The sequence below is a fragment of the Diabrotica virgifera genome, chromosome 5, assembly GCF_917563875.1.
Source record: "Diabrotica virgifera virgifera chromosome 5, PGI_DIABVI_V3a".
Taxonomy (NCBI): domain Eukaryota; kingdom Metazoa; phylum Arthropoda; class Insecta; order Coleoptera; family Chrysomelidae; genus Diabrotica; species Diabrotica virgifera.
In genome coordinates, this window is record NC_065447.1 from 157,866,333 (window position 1) to 157,886,413 (window position 20,081).

At 34.9% G+C, this 20,081-nt stretch overlaps 1 protein-coding gene across 4 annotated transcripts in view; it reads left to right on the forward strand.

Annotated features, from left to right (window-relative positions):
- Positions 1 to 20,081, forward strand: part of LOC126884530 (protein wings apart-like) — a 163,707-nt gene that overhangs the window by 66,391 nt on the left and 77,235 nt on the right. For all 4 annotated transcript variants that reach the window (XM_050650476.1, XM_050650477.1, XM_050650478.1 and 1 more), the window contains 4 exons: positions 2,505 to 2,818; positions 3,420 to 3,859; positions 13,440 to 13,805; positions 19,693 to 19,941. In XM_050650476.1, coding sequence (XP_050506433.1) covers positions 2,505 to 2,818; positions 3,420 to 3,859; positions 13,440 to 13,805; positions 19,693 to 19,941 — 1,369 coding nt within the window. The remainder of the gene's footprint in view (positions 1 to 2,504; positions 2,819 to 3,419; positions 3,860 to 13,439; positions 13,806 to 19,692; positions 19,942 to 20,081) is intronic.

The following is a 20,081-nucleotide window of genomic DNA, read 5'->3' on the forward strand; positions in this document are numbered from 1 at the left end:
CGTCCTCAGGTCTTGGAGGGACTTCGGCTCCACGTAGCCTCTGTTGACTGGAGGTGTTCGGATGCAGGCCCTTATTGTAGTTGCGTCGGCACCGGTGCAGAACGGCGTCTAGATTGTACTTGATGCATACAGCATTGGAAAAGGCTCTCCCCAGCGACCCAAATAAGTTGGGAAAAACTTCTTGTTGTAGATATTATTTCATTGGTTTTACTTGTTTCAAGTTTTATTCAAAAGAGAACAAATTATATGAAGACACTCATTTTAAGTGGTTAACATATTGGAGAAAAACTAGTACTCGGAATATATTTGATGCTCGCTAATTACAATAAATATTTCGGGTTTTAGACAATTATTTGAAGTACGTTAAAGGAATAGGACAGGAGCTAGAACAATTGAAGTGCTAAACTTAATTTTTGAATAGCGAATGGGAACTTAATTTGAAAGGAAAGACTACAGAATGAAGTGTAAACTAAAACGAAAAAGCTCGGAACGAAAATTAACTCAAATGTCAAAGAAACAAAATTAAGAGAAAATCTATATATGAGAAGTAAAACACAAAGGAAGACAATAGGAGAAACTATAGAAAGGAGATGGAACATTGTAACGTTACAGTCTATATGTACTTCTAGCTCTGTCCCACAGGGTCATACCATTAATTTTTCTAAGGGATTTTATATCTGCTGTTTCCTGCATCCTTTTTGTCCCCTCTGTGTCAGATTGTGTTCTGCTGCAGATTTCATTGTTGGTCTGATTACTGTTTTGTAAATTCTGCCATTTCTTTCCATATATTTTTGTTTCTTCATATCGTTTCATTCGGGCAACCTGTGGATCTGTTTGCTCTATTCTCTTGATCTTTCACTACTGTTTCGAGCTTTCCGTAACTAGATAGTGTGATGCCAAGTTATTTAAACTCCATCACTTTTTCTATTATCGGACCCTCCATTTGCTTAAAAACTTTTTGCACAAAAAAAAGTTCATTCCTATTTTTTTAGGTTTCTCAATAAAAAGTTTGGTTCAATAAAAATTGTTTAATACTATTTTTACTGTCGTCTTAAGGAAAATATGTTTTTTATATAATTTATGAATAATCAACTTCTGGCTGGAATGAGTGTAACATTCTTTTCGGAATTGTAGAAAAAAAATTAAGTATATTTAAATCAACTTGCATTATATTTTCGTAAATATTTATTTTCTGGAAATGATTTTTGATTTGACATTCAACAAAGGCTATAGCGGGATAAAATGGTCAAAAATGCCCCCGCACCAATCAGCCCCGCTACTTATGTTTTCGATAAAGGATATAAAATTATCCCCTCATGCAAATTTTTAGCTTCCGAGAGGTCCTAGAACCTCTTAAATTGAGAAAAAATAATTTTTAGGTTTTATTTTTTTGTGAGCGCAATTTTATTTTAAAAATTCCGAAAAAGTTCAAGAGATACAAGAGTTGAAAATCGTCATTATTCGATTTTTTTCAGTTTTAAATTGTTTATAACTCGAAAATGATTAACTTTAGAGAAAAATTTCAAAAGACCTTTTTTGTTCCCAATGATCCAAAGAACGTAAAATAATGTCTATACGGACCGAAAACATTGATTTTTATAATTTGTTTATTTTTTTAAATAAATTCAGGAATAATTCCTAAACTGTGGCATTTAGGTATAGGGAATATAGCATGAGCATGAAAAATAATCAATATTTCTTAAAGACTTTAAAACGCAAAAAATATATAGGGCATTCCATTTGAAATAAGAAAGTTCTTTATATTTCCAGAAAAACGGAAGATCTGACAACAATGTAATTATCACTATCATATCGGCTGCATTAGAAAACCCCTATCCACCAAAATCTATAAAAATCGTGCAATCCGTTTCCGAGATAATTGAGGGTTTCTATACGTAAAACTCACTCTGTATAATTATAATAATATATTAATTGGTTCAATACTACAATGCAATCAATTTGAACTGTTTATGATAAAATTAGTGAATTAGTTAGTATTTTGAATGTATATTTTGAATCTAGGTATAAAAAATGCGACTATATTACTTGCAATAAATTATCAAATTGATAATATACAGTGTGTCGCATTTAAGATGAAGACACCCCTATATTTCGGCTAAAAATTTTTGGAAATTAAAAAAAAATGGCTCATTTTTACTACAAAAATATGAAAAAAATCAGGCTGTTTTGTATTCAGAAGATACATTCTCTTGAATTTTTTCAGATTTTTTAAGGTAAAATTGCGCTCTCAAAAAAATAAAACCTAAAAATTCTTCTTTTTTCGATTTAAGAGGTTCTAGGACCTCCGGGAAGCTAAAAATTTGCATGAGGGCATAATTTTATATCCTTTATCGAAAACATAAGTAGCGGGGCTGATCGGTACATTTTTGGCCATTTTATCCCGCTATAGCCTTTAATAAAAGTTGTAATATAATGTCTTTTGCATTATTAAATAAAAGCAATTTCTATTTCTTTTTACATATTGAATGTGTATTTGGTTCCAGATCAGCACGGCGTAGCATGCAGCAAGACCCCAGTAGTTCACCAGCAACAGCTGATACCCCTGCCGAATTTTCTCTCTTCACCAGTCCGAAAGACGACAGCGATCTCTCTCCTCAATACATCCCTGCTGAGAAGTACGAATTGGAACGTAAGGCGATGTACGACAATCTCCTCAGACCGAATTCCCCCAAGGAGACCAACACGCAATCGAACCAACGAGTACCGCACGAGAGGAAAGCCAAATCTCCCAAAGAGAGCGCTAGTATAGTAGAGTCTGTCAAAGAGAAAGAAGAAGAAGAGGAGGATGAGTGTGCTGGTAAGTGCATTTGGTCCAAAATTGTCCTTTTCGTTTTTCAAGTTCATCTCATCAAGTTTGAAATTAACAATAACAACATGCATATTGTTCATCCCGCTATAACTTTTCCCATGCGTCACGATTCTTTTTGAAACAAATTAAGTCAAAACATAAAGTGAAACGAACGTCGATGTGTATATACATTGTGTATACTATATACTATTACACACATCGGCGTACGTTTCACTTTATATTTTTACTTAATTTGTTTGAAAATGAATCGTGACGCATGGGAAAAGTTATAGCGGACGAACAATATCTCCATCATTTCAATACCTTTCTGGTTTCAAGTTCCACACTTAGCGCTCATTTGACTTTCTCTTTGATTTCTTCATTGGAGATGTCTTCATCTGAGTTATGTTGGTCTAATCACTAAAATATTCAGTCATTAGAATAGGCATTTCTATAGATTTTTTCTAGACGGTGACCTTCAGATAATATATTTTCATTGGATCAGCATGTCTTGATGATCGATCTTGGAGAAGCATCTTCTACAATGTCTTATACTTGAAGAGGCAGACGATCATGATAATCTTTACTGATTTATTCTGTTATTTTACAGCTGCTGCTGATGATACGGAAAACCAAGCTGAAGAGGATATGGAAATAGACATTCCATCTGTGTCGGCAGTAGTCGTAGAAAATAATATTCCCCCTATGGGGGACGAAGAAGAGGAAGAGGAGGAGGAGGAGGAAGACGAAGTCGACGGACAAGATGTCGAGATGGATGAAGTCGGTGATAGTCCGGTACCTGCAGACACAGAAACGTATCTGGAAACAGAGGAAGCTGAACCAGAAGCCGAGCCTGAACCGGAACCTGAAGCAGAGCCAGAACCAGAACCCGAGGCTGAGCCTGAGTGTGAGCCCGAGCCTGAACCTGAACCAGAACCAGAACGGCATAGTAGATCTATAATAGAAGAGGACTGGAGTACCGATTCGGATTCCAATAGTACTGCTCCTGAGATGGAGGTGAAACAAATTTTACCTGATCCTAATTATAAAGTAAGTAATTTATAAAATTGAAGAATCTCAGATGCAGAATCCACCAATTTAATAAATTAAAATGGTAGATAGTATTTTAAAACTGAGATTTTTCGTGTTTGAAAGTTCTTACTGGTACATCCTTAATCTGCGACTTTTTCAATTAATAAGACAGCAGACGACGAATATAGAAAACGAAAGGGAAACGATCACATTTCGCTTTCATTCGTCTAGGAAAAACGGACAGCAGAGGAACTTTCAGTACTCAAATCCGAGTAAAGGAAATAAAAATAATAAATGATGGTTTTGCTTGTTTTCGATTCAGAGGGTTGCACACCAGCTAGACAGGCACTGTTTCTACCCTTTCAGGCGTCATCAGTAGCTTTCGAAAGTGTGCCCACCTCTGAACCGAAAAACAGCTCCACCATCATTTTAAAGGGAATCTGAAAAATAATGCAAATTTCCCATCAGACGCGATACAGCGACATCTACTAAAAAATTGAAGAATCTCAGATGCAGAATCCACCAATTTAATAAATTAAAATGGTAGACAGTATTTTAAAACTGAGATTTTTCGTGTTTGAAAGTTCTTACTGGTACATCCTTAATCTGCGACTTTTTCAATTAATAAGACAGCAGACGACGAATATAGAAAACGAAAGGGAAACGATCACATTTCGCTTTCATTCGTCTAGGAAAAACGGACAGCGAAATGAAAGCGAAATGTGATCGTTTCCCTTTCGTTTTCTATATTCGTCGTCTGCTGTCTTATTAATTGAAAAAGTCGCAGACTAAGGATGTACCAGTAAGAACTTTCAAACACGAAAAATCTCAGTTTTAAAATACTATCTACCATTTTAATTTATTAAATTGGTGGATTCTGCATCTGAGATTCTTCAATTTTTTAGTAGATGTCGCTGTATCGCGTCTGATGGGAAATTTGAATTATTTTTCAGATTCCCTTTAAAATGATGGTGGAGCTGTTTTTCGGTTCAGAGGTGGGCACACTTTCGAAAGCTACTGATGACGCCTGAAAGGGTAGAAACAGTGCCTGTCTAGCTGGTGTGCAACCCTCTGAATCGAAAACAAGCAAAACCATCATTTATTATTTTTATTTCCTTTACTCGGATTTGAGTACTGAAAGTTCCTCTGCTGTCCGTTTTTCCTAGACGAATGAAAGCGAAATGTGATCGTTTCCCTTTCGTTTTCTATATTCGTCGTCTGCTGTATTATTAATTGAAAAAGTCGCAGATTAAGGATGTACCAGTAAGAACTTTCAAACACGAAAAATCTCAGTTTTAAAATACTATCTACCATTTTAATTTATTAAATTGGTGGATTCTGCATCTGAGATTCTTCAATTTTTTAGTAGATGTCGCTGTATCGCGTCTGATGGGAAATTTGAATTATTTTTCAGATTCCCTTTAAAATGATGGTGGAGCTGTTTTTCGGTTCAGAGGTGGGCACACTTTCGAAAGCTACTGATGACGCCTGAAAGGGTAGAAACAGTGTCTGTCTAGCTGGTGTGCAACCCTCTGAATCGAAAACAAGCAAAACCATCATTTATTATAAGTAATTTATTTTTGTATAGCGGTATATTTACTATTTTCTGGATACATAGATTTTATAGATATAATTATTCTACTATTTTCCTTTGAGAACCTAAACACCTAAAAATATCGTGGACTGAATGGAATGAATCATTAATTCGGGAGAAAACTCAAGAAAAACGCATTTATATGCTGAGGAAGAATATCAACTGGTTTGACTGAACATGCAGTGAACTCTTTTAACGAAATTGCTAGAGGCAACTGAAAATAAGAATGCAGCGCCAAAGCGAGCAATTGTAGAACTTTAAATATTGACATAGGTTGTTGGAGTTTTACAATGGTTTTGCATGAGTTTTGTATTTGTTGAAATAATTTTTAATAGAAATAATTCGTTGGTAATAAGTTTAATAGGTTAATAAGTTTAATAATAATAAGCCGATTTGAATTGTGTTTTTCGAAGTTTCAACTTCTAGTCCAGGAACCGAAGCTTTTCACCTCGCAATTTTTACAGAATGGATCGATTTTCTTGAAAATTTGAGATTAAGTAGTGGATAGCCCAAGGATCAAAATCTATAGGACGCCGAAATGCGCTTTTACCATGGGGTGGTTGCCACCCCATCTCGGGAGGTGGAAATTTTTTATTATATTTTGACCACAAAAGTTGATAAAAACATTCATTCTAAGCAAAAAATGTTCTATACATTTTTTTGAATAAATTAATAGTTTTCGATTTATTCGCTATCGAAAGTGTTAGTTTTCTATCGAAAAAATCAATGTTTTTTAATAATACTCATTTACTCAATTTTTGCCGTAGAAAAAATTTTTTTAAACCAAGTTCTTGTGAATTAAATAACCTACAATTTCATATTTAAACATTTTTTCGTATCTCTAATGCTAATCTTTCTATTCTGAAGAAAATGGCTTTTTTTACCAAACTACAAAAATTCGTTATTCGCTTTTAACTCCAGTTTTTTTAAATCTAGTCATTCTAACCCAATCAAACTTCTGGAATCGATTAATAATACATGAATAAAGAAGAATAAATAAGGCCAATGACTAAAAACACCGCTAACTTACATTATTATGCTTCCAATTGGATTTCTCTCTTTTTTTAATATATTGATTTTTTAACCGTAACTTTTTTTATTTTTTATCTTGGAAAGGTTTGTAAAAAATAATTTTGTAGGTTTTTATAAGATATTTAAGCCTATTAATATTAAACCTTTTTAAAATCCTCAGTCGCAAAAAGAGATGACTTTGAAAGGGTTGGTAAAGGTGGCTTTTACATGTTATTTCAAATCTTAATTATCAATAGCTCACTCAATTTTTGCCGTAGAAAAAAATTTGCAAACGAGGTTCTTGGGAATTAAATAAGCTACAATTTTATATTTAAACATTTTTTCGTATCTCTGATGCTAATCTTTCTATTCTGAAGAAAAGGCCATCTTTTTCTAAACTACAAAAATTCGTTATTCGCTTTTAACTCCATTTTTTTTAAATAGTCAGTCAAACTTCTAGAACCTATTAATAATACATAAATAAAGAAGACCAAATAAGGTCAATGACTAATTTTAATTAGGGTGGTGATTAAGAGGTTGCTTCCGATCACTTTTTCGCTGAAAAAATAGGGACTGGCATTCTATTCATTATAAGTCACCTAATTTTTGAGCTAGAGACTTTTTTTATTTCTGGGGATAGATATTTTTAAATACTTTAAATTAGTTTGAACAAGTTATCCTCGAAAAATGAATAGTTTTCCCGTCTTTTGACTTTGAAACTACAATATTTAGCTTTTGGCGAAGAAGAGCTAACATATAATAAAGTATAGCTTGATTACTATTGGTCATAAAGAAACGGTTTTGTGTATTTTTTTAAAAGGTACATTTTTGTTTTGTAAAGTTGTTTTGATAAAACGATAACCTTTGGAATTATTAGCAGAAAACTTATTAAAAACATTGATTTTTCTGATATAAAACTAACACTTTCGATAGCGAATAAATCGAAAACAGTTAATTTTATCAAAAAAATGTAAAGAACGTTTTTTGCTTAGAATGAATGTTTTTACCAACTTTTGCGGTCAAAATATAATAAAAAATGTCCACCCCCGAGATGGGATGGCAACCACCCCCGTGGTAAAAGCGCCTTTCGGCATCATATAGATTTTGATCCTTGGACTATCCACTACTTATTCTCAAATTTTCAAGCAAATCTGTAAAAGCATTCTGTAAAAATTGCGAGGTTTTGTTCTATTTTAAGCTTCATTACTTGGACTATTCACTAGCCCAAACGTTTGTTCTTAAAAAAAAACAGTTGGTTTAAACCATGGTTTCAAGCATGTGGTTTAAGCCTGTCAACCTTGATTGCTGCAGCAGAATCGATAGTGTTCATATTAAGCCGGCCACTCACGATACTGCGGCGTGGTTCAATTTTGTCGAATTCGACTAATTGACAAAAATTTTGATCGTGTGTGACCGTGCATCCAACAAAATTGTTACAATTTTACCACAGAGAAACTGGTTTCTGTGCTGCAGTACTGCAGAATTGATATGATGATCTTGTCGAAACGACACCGCAGTATCGTGAGTGGCCGGCTTTATTATTAGGGATTCATGAACGACGTCCAATACAATTGCTTTCATTTTTCTGCCTTTTCGAAAGTAACATGTTCGCCCATTTTGTGCGCTTTATTGTTTCATCAAGATTCTTTCTTCATTGGCTGTAACAATGATTGATATAACCATTCAGAATATTTGTTGTGATACATATTATGATACGAGACTTATGGAACATTTCCACTATGTAAATTATGGAACCCAAAAATTGTTCCACAACTTTTTAGTTTATGTTTTAATATTTTGTAATAAAAAGTGAATTTCAATTCGATATTTGAAGCAATACCTATAAGCCTATTTGAAAACAATACCGATTTCAACGACTCATTCTTATCAAATTACTTTTAAGACGTAAATATTTTTATACAAACACACAAACTCAAAGCAAAATGGAAGAACAATGTCAATATCTTTAGTTACTCCTATGCTCACCAGGTAGCGTACCGCTTATTTTGATTTGCGTATTGCATAAAATTAATTTTTGACTGACTTTAAATGAGTGACTCTGACTTTATCATTCGTTGGTAAATTACTCATAGCTCACGATGATTTACTGGATAATAACTCACGATGACACTACTGGTTCCAAGTCCGAGTGAAGGAGAAGGATTGGGCAATGGCCTAGTCACCAATTCTCGTAGGGAAAAATGAGACTACGAGATCTTTAAATAAGTCAGAGTGGGAGAGTATTATCGTCGACGACTCAGTTACAGAAATATGGATTATGTATTCAAGCACGTCTGCTCCTGTTTCAATCTAAAAGGTGTAAATTTAAAAATATTTAGTGTACAATCATTAACCTCATTATTGAGTTTTAAAAAAGTCTTGTTTTGGGTGAATCGGATGACATTTTACAAATAAAGAATACAACGTAGAGAGTAGGTCAGAATTTGACTCATTGAAATCGACACACACCGACATGTTTCGGTTAACACCGTACGCATCAATTGCCATAGCAAAAAACAAAACAAACAATAAATAAAAATATTATAAAACAGAAAATCTTAATAAAATTAATGGAACTAAATAAAAATGATTGTATGTATTCCAATATATCATGTATGATAATACAGGCATTGCTTGATAAAACTATAAGGTAACATGACTGGGCCTCGATTTTTGACCCTTCGCTTCGTTATCGAACGTATATGCTTTGTATCTGTTTAGTACACGAAGCGAATACGTTCGATAACGAAGCGAAGGGTCAAAAATCGAGGCCCTGGCGTTTTGGCGTTGTCAGTGCCAATAACTTAGAAAAAAAAATTGCCTTAGCAACCCACTAATACATCATCCTTTTTCTTCTTCTGTTGGCATCATAACCCTGGATGGATCTTTGCCTGTCTGGCTATGTCCTTGGATGTTCAGATGGACCCTTGGATGGATTCTCTTGGGCCCTTCTCCTCCATTGTCTTATATTCATGGTTTTCAGGTCGTCTTCCACGTCATCCAACCATCTCGTCCTGGGCCTTCCTTTTTTCCGCCTTCCTACCGGCTTCCACTGTAACATCTTCTTTGTCGTTTTCATGTCTTCTTGTCGCTGAACATGTCCCAGCCATAACAGTCTTTGACTTCTCATAAATCTTACAATGAATGTCATACCCTTTGACAGTTCAGTTCATTAACCTCGTCGTTTCTCCTGATTCTCCATGTGCCGTCTTCCTCTTGCACCGGGCCATATACTTTTCTCAGTATCTTTCTCTCGAATGTCCTGAGTTGGGCTTCATCTTTTTTCGTCATTACCCAGGTTTCACAACCATAGGTTACTACGAGTCTAATCAAAGTTCTGGAGATAGTCATTTTGGTTCTTTTGTCTAATAATTTCGATGTCATCAATCTTTTATTAGCATAGTATGTACGATTTCCACTGGAAATACGTGCATTAATTTCGCTATTTACGGAATTCTTCTGATTTATTTCTGTGCAGAGATATGTGAAGGCATCCACACGTTCAATAGTATAGTTGTCTATTGTTAAATTATTTTCAAACTCCATCCACACGTTCAATAGTATAGTTGTCTATTGTTAAATTATTTTCAAACTCAGGTGTTCTTTTGATAGTCATGTACTTAGTTTTTGTTTCGTTTATTTTAAGCACTCTTTTTTGTGCTTCAGGATCAATTTCCTTGAACGTCTCCATTAGTCGTGTCTTGCTTCTACTAATAATGGCGACATCGTCTGCGTATGCAGTAATTCGTAATGTTTTGGTGTTTATATGGCCGGTTACATTGGTTTTTCTGATGACTGCTTCAAGAACTGTTGATGCCAAATAGGGGAGACAGTTCTCCATCTACTCTAATTGCGGCTTTTGAACCCTGCAACGTCATTTTTATGAGGCTGATATATTTTTTGGTATACCTAGATTTCGGAGGTCTTCCAGCATTTACATACATCACCCACTTATACATCATCCACTTACACGAAGTTCGCAAGTGCATTACAAATGAATACCGCGTCCGTCAAAGCAGCTCAAGAGGGCATTATTGATAAGATGCCTGAGCCAGAGGGCCGCAGCAAATCGACTTTTAAGCAAATCAGCTGTATTCCGAGTGTATCGCCGGTACCAAGGAGGATAATGGCGATTATGTCCGCCGACAAGGAGGAGGCCATAAACGAATAACAACGGAGGGATATGATCGATTTCTAGTATCGAAATCCCCGAGAAATCGACATTTAGCTGGTGCTGGTGCTAATCTTAAAGAAGAGCTTAAAGAGGTACCAGGTGTAGTTACCAGCGTTTGTATAGTCATAAGGAGACTGAAGGCAGCCAACCTGATACCATAAAGGGTCAGGTTGGCTGCAGGTCACCATTGGAAGGCATCTGCGGATCCCAAGCTAATTGCAGCGCAGAAGCAAAGGCGATAAAAATTTGCTCGCAAACATCTGGATTGGGACGACTATCAATGGAGTCAAATATTATTCTCCGACGAAGATATGATTTGCCTACACGGTAACTACAAGAGGCGTCGAGTCTATAGAAGGCCACGAGAGTGGTTTGTTCAATGTTGTATACGAGAAACTCTCATATGGAGGCGGTCCTTGTATGTTTTGGTCAGGCATTTCCATGGATGGGAAAACTGAGTTGATTTTTGTGGCTGGTGGAGGACGTGGAAGAGGTTTAACGACGGATCGTTACATCAGAAATATTTTGGAGGAACACGTGGTTCCATAGTCGGAATTTATTGGTGATGCCTTTATTTTAATGCAGGGTAATGCCATATTGTGAGAGTTGCTCTTAATGATGATTGGGAAGCAAGGTCTCAAGAATTTATTACAAGTTCAATCCATGCGAAATCATTTGGAAAGTGTAATAATTAGTAGTCGGGTTGGTAAGATCAAATACTGAATAATTATTATTGATGATTTCGCTGATCAAACCTTTCTTGCGTTCGATCCAATGATGAATATTTAGGAAACTCTGTTCGTGTTGCATATCTTTTAATATTGCGTCCTCCAAATAATGCTAAGCAGTAAGAGTTTTTATAAGCTCAATAATATACTTATCGTTTGCACATTACACACAGTCGGTACAATATAGATACCGTTGCATGTCATTATCTACATCAGAGATCTAAGTTGACATTGTTGCCCAATTGCAAAAAATTCTTAAAGTCATTTTAAATCAAATATATCACATAATTATTGCGTCAGTGGATTATTATACAACAACAAATTAATATTTAATGTAAATAAATAAAAAAAATTAGAAATAGAAAACAAGAATTAAGTTATAATCTTACGTTAAAGTAAGTAATAAAAATAATAAATCTGATTAAACAAATATTTATAGTAAAGAATAACAACAAATCTGAAGTGTCAACACCGCAACTGTCAAATAAATGTTACCAATTTATGCCAAAATGTCTACTTTGTTCGAATTCAGTTAGAGTGTAATCCGAACAAGTATGCTTTATAAAAACCCTTTATATTACACTTATAAAAATTAAATGAAACATGTTAGGGTATGTTTCTTTAAATTTACATTAATAGAAATCTTCAAGTATTATTTCTACGCGTATATAATAAAATATGTCTAGTGGCTGTAATTCCAGTGTACTCGGCTAAACGATTCTAAAAAGGGACAGACCTACGACTTGAAATATTTCGTGTTGGTATTATGTGACGTCACGTGCTATGACGTGCAACGGTGTCTATATTGTACGGACTGTAGTTATTTTTATTTTCATACTTCTTACATTGAAACAGGATGTGTAATCCCAAATCTCGCTTTTAAGTCGATTGTTTTGCACTAAATCTTACCTAGTATATTGTTCCTAGAATCCCCTTTTATTCCCATATCGTATCCTTCTGTTAAGATGTGGATGTTGATAATCAGGAGACCAAAATATGACTTTCTTTCTTAGTTTCCATAGTCTCTCATTTACCGCTTTAAAATGTAAGAAAAACTTCTTGATCTTATTATCAACTAAAAAGGCTACTTCAAAAAAAGATTATATTAAGATTTTGTGAGGCTACGTGAATACACTACTTCGGTATAGTAGAAGGTGAGAGGTCAGCAATCTACAAATTTAATTAAATTTAGTTATTGAAGGTTGCAAAATTCCACACAAACAGTTTTAAATTCCAAGTGACAATAATAGGGAACTTGCACATTTTTTTATTACATAATAATGTTCAGTTTTGTATAAAAATGAAATTTCCAAAATTTCACGCTTCAAAAACTCATAATAACTTAGAAGTACAAATTTAAAGTCTTGTGTATTTTAAAATAGTTCAAACGACCCGTGACGTCACATAGTTTAACTATATGGTTCCGTTTATGGTTGTATTTACGTATATTCTTCTTCTTCTTATTTAGTTTATTGGCCTCCACCGACTTGGGTATTTGGCCAGCTCGTCGTCGTGGAATAGAGGAAAAATATTTATATTCTGACATTTATCGTATGTCATTGTAATAATATATACCAGTTTGTTGAGATTGGAGTTTGATATAGTTATTGAAGGAAAGGAAAGAAGGTTTACTATGGAAAATAAAACCATTTTGTAAAAGTATAAATTTTCTATGAATAGTTCAAACGATCAAAACACTTGTAACGTACATAACTGTATTTTCTACTGACGTCTATAATGTCTAATTTAAAATTATATACAATTTTGTTTACTTTGTTGGTTCAGAATGTACATATAACCGGATGACGTCACGACGCGTTTTGGGCTGGCTGGTATAATTTGAATTTTTAATCGTCTTTAGGGGCCAAACGAAAGACAAACAAAACTTTTTTATCTTTGATACATGTTTTAAATTATGTTCTGTTGTGATTTATAACATTTTTTTCGAATTTAAAATTTTATGCAAGTTCCCTATTGTCATTTCATTGTAGTTAAAATTTCAGTCTGTGGAAGTGGAATTCGATTATAAGACATTTACTGTTCAAAACCTACATTGTTTTAATATGAGCTTAATTTCGTAATTTTTTGCAGATTAATACCATAGAAGAGCACAAGTCAGAAATACTCGACAAAATTCTAGAGAAACCTCCGGACCCTACGCCGCCAGTCAAGCTTGTCATCTCCAAAAAAAAGGGAAGCATCTTCAAAAGCCGCACCCTTGTAGACGACGGCGTAAGTAAAAAACGTCGTGCCCTCTATAAACATAAGTGGACGGACGATAATAAAGAGCCTTCTAAAGAAGAAGAAAAGGAAGAGGCCGAAGGAGAGAGTTCGTCAAATCCAGAAGGAAAAGTCGAGGAGGACTTCGACTTTAAAGAAGAGTCTTTACAGAGAGTGGTGAAAGAAGTAGATGAAGAGGAAGTTACTAGTGTTAAGTGTACCAGAAATAATAAGGGGGTAAGTTATTTGACACTGAATTTTTATAAATTATCATGTCTATGAAGGAATCGACTGTTTTTTCTTTAAGTGGATCCGGCAAATAATTGTTGTTTTTTTGGACAGTTCTAACGTAGCGAATTGTTCTGTCAACATTATTAAACTTAATTATCTATTTCTATGTTGTGTCTTACTTTATTAAATTTCGAATATAGACCTTTTCTTGTTCACTAGTCTCTATCTAGTGTCTTTTGCTATCCATATTGTCCTTGCGGAGGGAGTCTATTTTTTTTTCTTCCTTATTGGCTTTGGATTACTTGATCCATTCAGCCACGATAGATAAGAAATTACTGTTTGCTACAATATTCCAAATATAATACATTGCATTACATAATACATTAGGTACATGTGCGCACATATAATACTTATGCACGCACATACATACATACATACATATGTAGAAGTGGAAACATTTAATTGACCAGTAGGTATACTCCTCATTCATGGCCCTAACCAACTTAAATTAATTTACAAATAAGAGGGAGTCTATATTGAGGAGATATTCAAACGACAGAGTTGAAACAGGAGAACAGGGCTAACATGGGCAGCGTATGAAAAACTGAGGGAAGTCTTTAGATCAGGTATTCCCATGTGCTTGAAAAAGAAGGTCTTTGATCATTGTGTACCTCCAGTTCTAAACTATGGAGCAGAAACATTGACCTTTTCCAGAGAAGTAATCAATAAAATACAAGTGGCACAAAGAGCAATGGAGGGGTCAATGTTTGATGGTCCGTGCTTCTCAGCCTCATCTCATTTGAAGTCTTTCTAGTCCCTGTTTATATCCTCGATATCCACAGTATATAAACCATATTATTTCCATATTGGTGCCGTTGTAGATGCGGTCGTAGCATTTGCGATCACGGCTATTATCGTTGCATTTGCGGTCATACAAAAATCTGTTGATTTTATCGTTGTATGTGCGGTCATTGCCTAATAAACAAATAATATTTTTACGTTTTTCTACCACTATCACATGAATATTTCTATAACCAAATTTTTGTAAGATTTAAATAATATTTACCATAGACGTTGATAAGAGGAGAAAATGCTTACTAATAATTTTATTACGCCAAAAAGTATTTTGATATAAAAAAAACTTGCTTCTTTTGAGAGTTTAGTGAGATTATGTGCACTAATTAAAAAAAATGAAGATAGTTGATTTAATAAACCTTAGTGTCACATAAATAAAATATTAGCGAATTGTTGATTATTTCTATATAAATTGGCTACCTTACTGTTTGTGTCAAATGTTAAAAAGTATTATAAATTTAAAAATGGGAGTTCCTTCCCTAAGATGCTTTCATGTCTTTTTATATTTAATGTGTGTTAGTTAAGTACAAACATTTAAAAAAATCCTTCACATTTTATCCAGGCTTAGGACTGGCTATGATGAATCATAGGCATGTTTAATTTTTTTTTGTTTTTTTTTTTCTTTTTTATCTATTTTTTCTGTTCTTTATATTTGTTTTTTTTGTAATTTTTTTATTTTACCGTAAAACGAGGTCACTTTGTGACAGATTCAGGAGTTTTTGTAAATTTTAAGATATTTTTTATGGAATTATTACATTCCAAAATTTACTTAAGAAACTTATACCTTTTAACTTCTAATTTAGCTGGATTTCACTGGGAAAAATTTACAAACAATACAACAATTTACAAAAATATTTGTCACAATCTCGCCCCTTTAATTGGGGTGACATTGTGACAACGTAAATTCTGCATACAAGTCTAAAGTCGGAGTTTTAATGGGTCGGAAATGTGACAGAGATCGCCTGTAATTATAATCTGAATATTAGATCTATCACAAAGCCGCCCATATGCATGTGAGCATATGTAGTTGGTCTGTCATAAAATCACCCCACCAGCTGAACAGAAAGCTTTATTAATAATAAAAACAAATGTTATTAACCACAAATAATAAATAAAAGAAGTTAAATAAATAATTTTGAATCGGTAATAATTCTAATTATTCACATAAATGTCTATTTCAGGCACTTGAAAAATTGCTTTTCGAGAAATTTGGACGAGTGAATTTATTTTGGCTTATACAGCATCAGAAAATTCGTACATAAACTGGTCTTCCCAGTCTAGCCACTTCCAAAATCTTCCACATTTTTCCATGGCGCTAACATTCACACCTTGCTTTTCCACTTCAGTGGACCATTCCTGGAAACATAGACCCCTCGTATTGGATAATGACGTAGTCCCCTATATTTGGCTAATTTTCTTCTCCCTTTGCCAGAGCGGATTCCGGATTCTGGATGTAAGCCGCATAAAACTTCTTTCTTTCCTACAGTGGTGGCATTTTCTTCATCCACAGCGGTGGCATCTTTCTCTACCACAGTGGTGGTATCTTCTTCCACATTCATGGCATCGTCTTCTTCCACAGCGGCGGCATCTTCCTCTCCCACAGTGGTGGCATCTTCTTCTTCCACAGTGATGGCATCTTCTTCTTCCACAGTCGTAGCATCGTCTTCTTTCACAGCGGCGGCATCTTTCTCCCCCACAGTGGTGGCATCTTCTTCTTCCACAATCGTGGCAGCTTCTTCTTCCACAGCGGCGGCATCTTTCTCTCCCACAGTGGTGGCAATTTTATTTGACACTCTGTTCCCGGTAGCCTCTGGTATTTTCGGGGCATTGCTATTAACCTAAAAAATAATAATAAAATGTAAAATAACAATGTCACAATCTCACCAACAACAACTATTGTGTCACAAAGTCATCTCATGTTTTGTCGAACTCTAATTTAAGGTGACGCCACTGGTTTATTAGTTGGAATATTGAGACAATATATGCATGACAACATAACCTAAGCTATGACGTATTTTGAACATATTATAAATTCTGGCTACATGAAACAGTTGGAGCTCTACAAATGAAAGTATACCAACAAAGTAAAAATTCTAAAATACCTACTTTTATTTTAATTACACACACGATCTAGTTACCTGCTTTAAAAACTTTACTATGGCCAATAATCAACACACACGATCCTTACAAGGCCATTGAAAACAACTGCGGCACGTTCAATGGGTAACTATGGACTCTATATTGGATTTAGTGGGGGTACTACATACTGTCACAAATTCACCTGACTGTCATAAAGCCACCTCATTTTACTAATGTTTTTTTAGTGAAATTTTTGAATATTTGCCACGGACACCAAAAATGATTTTATATCACAAGAGCGCTGCAATAGTTCTGTTGCACTCTTTATCCTATTATCCAGTTGAATATACATTTTCTTTCGTTTCTTATTTTCTAGGTTTAAGTCCATTCTATTTAATATGAAATCGAAATATTCTGCTTCTTTTCTTAAATTTTTTATGAGAATGTATATGTTTGGATGAGGTTTCTTTAACATTCTGTTTAACCGGTTGTTCCATCCTTCCACGGCATTATTTGTTCGGTGTCGGAGGCCATGGCAGTTCCACATATTCATGATAATCACTGGATTTTCTAGCCATTCGTTAAGGAAGTAATAAAATTTTGTCAAATTTTCATCTTCCGGAGAATCAGGTTGAATAATTAGCCACCCGTCTTCTATTTGCTCCAAAGGTAAGTATGCCAATGCAGAACACATTCTTAAATGAAGTCTAACGTTATCGTCGTTAATGTATTGTGTTGTCAGTCCGATCGACTGAATGTTCCTCCAAAGCGACTGATTAAAATGGTAGTTGCATCCATGCAGTCTAACATCTGGGAAAACAGTTTTGATAGCTTGAATAACAGCATCTTCAAAATCAAGCGTCACTGTTGTTGGTTTCCATCCGCCTAGTATTTTTGTCAGTATTGTAAACAGCCTTCTATACGTTTTCATTTTTTTGTTTGGTAGAAGCGCATACAACACAGGAACAATTCTTGTTTCGTCGTCAGTGCTGCCCATATCAACATGCATGGTATATATTTGTGTAAACTGTTTGGAGGAGCTCTTAAATGTACCGTCGACAAAAAAATCTGTTTTTGTTGCTAACGTTTCCTTTGCTTTTCGAAGTCGAAAAACATAAAATTCTTTCTCCTTCTTCAGTGTCGTCAAAACACAAAAAACTCTGACCTCCTTCTAATGTCAACATTTCCAGTGGGATATCTATTTCAATAGACGACGCTGGTTCTGGTCCGACACCATTTTGTAAATGTCTTTAACGACAAAGTGTAGACTTACGTGAGGCATACAAAGGAATTTCGCTTACAAAATCGAGTCCTTTTGTAAATAGTTTTTCGAACTCTTCCCTGTAAATGTCTGGGGTTGGAGTGTCTTCTTCTCGAGCTCTCTTTTTTGAAATGTACGTAGCCTTCTTTACTTCTAAGAGAGCTACATCGGGGACACAAGTGTGTTGGTTGACTTCGAGTAATTCCGTCAGTTTTGTCTTCATCCTCCCTTTACAGTTGTGGTGACGTTCTTTTACACATACCCAAGTTACAACATCTTCCTTATTCTTCCTATATTTTCGATACTGATATCCAGCGTGAAGAGTAGAAGGTTTTCCCTTGGTGGTTTCAATCACTTCAAAATTTTCCATTATTAAAAGTTGTTACGTAGTGCCACAGAATAAATAACCACACAGAAGCGAAACTCCTGCCGAAAACGGTAACATAATTTTCATGCTCATGTGTCAACGTAACTGGTGCAACCTCACTTTTGCGACTGACGTGACAGTTATTTATCGTTAAATTTTATATTTATATGTTTTATTTTATTTAATTTTATAATTAAATTTTATATTTCATATTTAATTAATAACTACTTGTAAAAAATATTACCTAATTTGGAATGGTCTATTCCTTAGAACATCAAGTTCTATTCTGTAACTGGTGCACAAGGTCAAATATTTCGGTCACCACAAAATCAATGGAAACGACAGTAAGATTCGCTTCTGTATGGTTATATATTCTGTGGTACTGCACTAAACAATCTCTCAAACTAACAATATACAAATAATATGCATTTGTTTTTATATTTAGATTTTTGTAATTCTCCCCAACCTTTATAATTAGGCAAATACAAACTTTCCAAAAATCCGTAATGAGGGGATTATTGTGGTTTAGGCCGATGCCACATTATGCGTTTTGACCGGATGCGTTTCCGCCGCATCCGGTGAAAACACATAGTGTGACAGATCGGTCCGGTTGCGTTGGAAACGGATGCGTTTTGAGTCATCGGTACGCGCTTACAAACCGCACCAGACTAAACGCATAGTGTGACAGGTCGGTCCGGTTGCGTTGGAAACGGATGCGTTTTCACCGCATCCGGTCAAAACGCATAATGTGGCATCGGTCTTAGTCATTACTGTTTTCATTACCTATTGTTCGAAATATAGATAAGCGGATTAAAATATTTCAATAGGGTCGACCGGGCCTGTTAATAACTCGGGGTGACTCGGGTGGTTACTAATTTACGACCTTCTTACATTTCTAGCTTTTAAGTAAAATGTCTGGGGTGGGATTCTGTGTACAATCGCTAACGCCGATCGCTTTCTATCAATGTCAATATATTTGAATTTTTAGTTTTAATTCAAATATTTTCTTGTTTTACTAAGTGTCACTTCAGCATCAATTAAAGTATAACCTAGCAAAACTAGAAAATAATTCAATTAAAGCTAAAAATTCAAATATTTTCACGACAATTGACATCGATAGAAAGCTACAGTGCACGGAATCTAGCCCCTGATCGCAAGTGCAACGTTACCTGCCAAAATATTTTGGATTGACCGCTTTTGCAACGAAAATTACCTTGACCGCATATGCAACGACCGCATCTGGACCTATTCCTCGATTCCTCCATATGTAGTATAGTTAGTTTTACACACGCATAAAACGGCACATATATTAAGGATATTTTTATTTTCAGTATTATACAGTAGTGAGGAATGTAAAAAAGGCGCACCAAATCCAAGAAATTGGTGAATTCCAAGAATTCAACGACGACGTGGAGTACATCCAGGATGCACTACAGGACAACAACCCTATCAGCACTAGATGTCTTTCAGCAATAACGTTAGCTTCGAAATGCATGGCCCCCGCTTTCAGGATGCACGTCCGAGCCCACGGGACTGTCGCGAAGTTCTTTAAGGCATTACACGATGCACCCAAAAATCAAGTAAGTATTATCTACTTAATAGTCGATTGTATAGGCTACATAGATTTAAAAGTTATTTGTTCAGTTTCAATTTCAGCTTTCGGTATAGGTCTGGATCCCGCGTATGAAAAAAAAGTTGATAATAGCAAGCTGAAAATTTG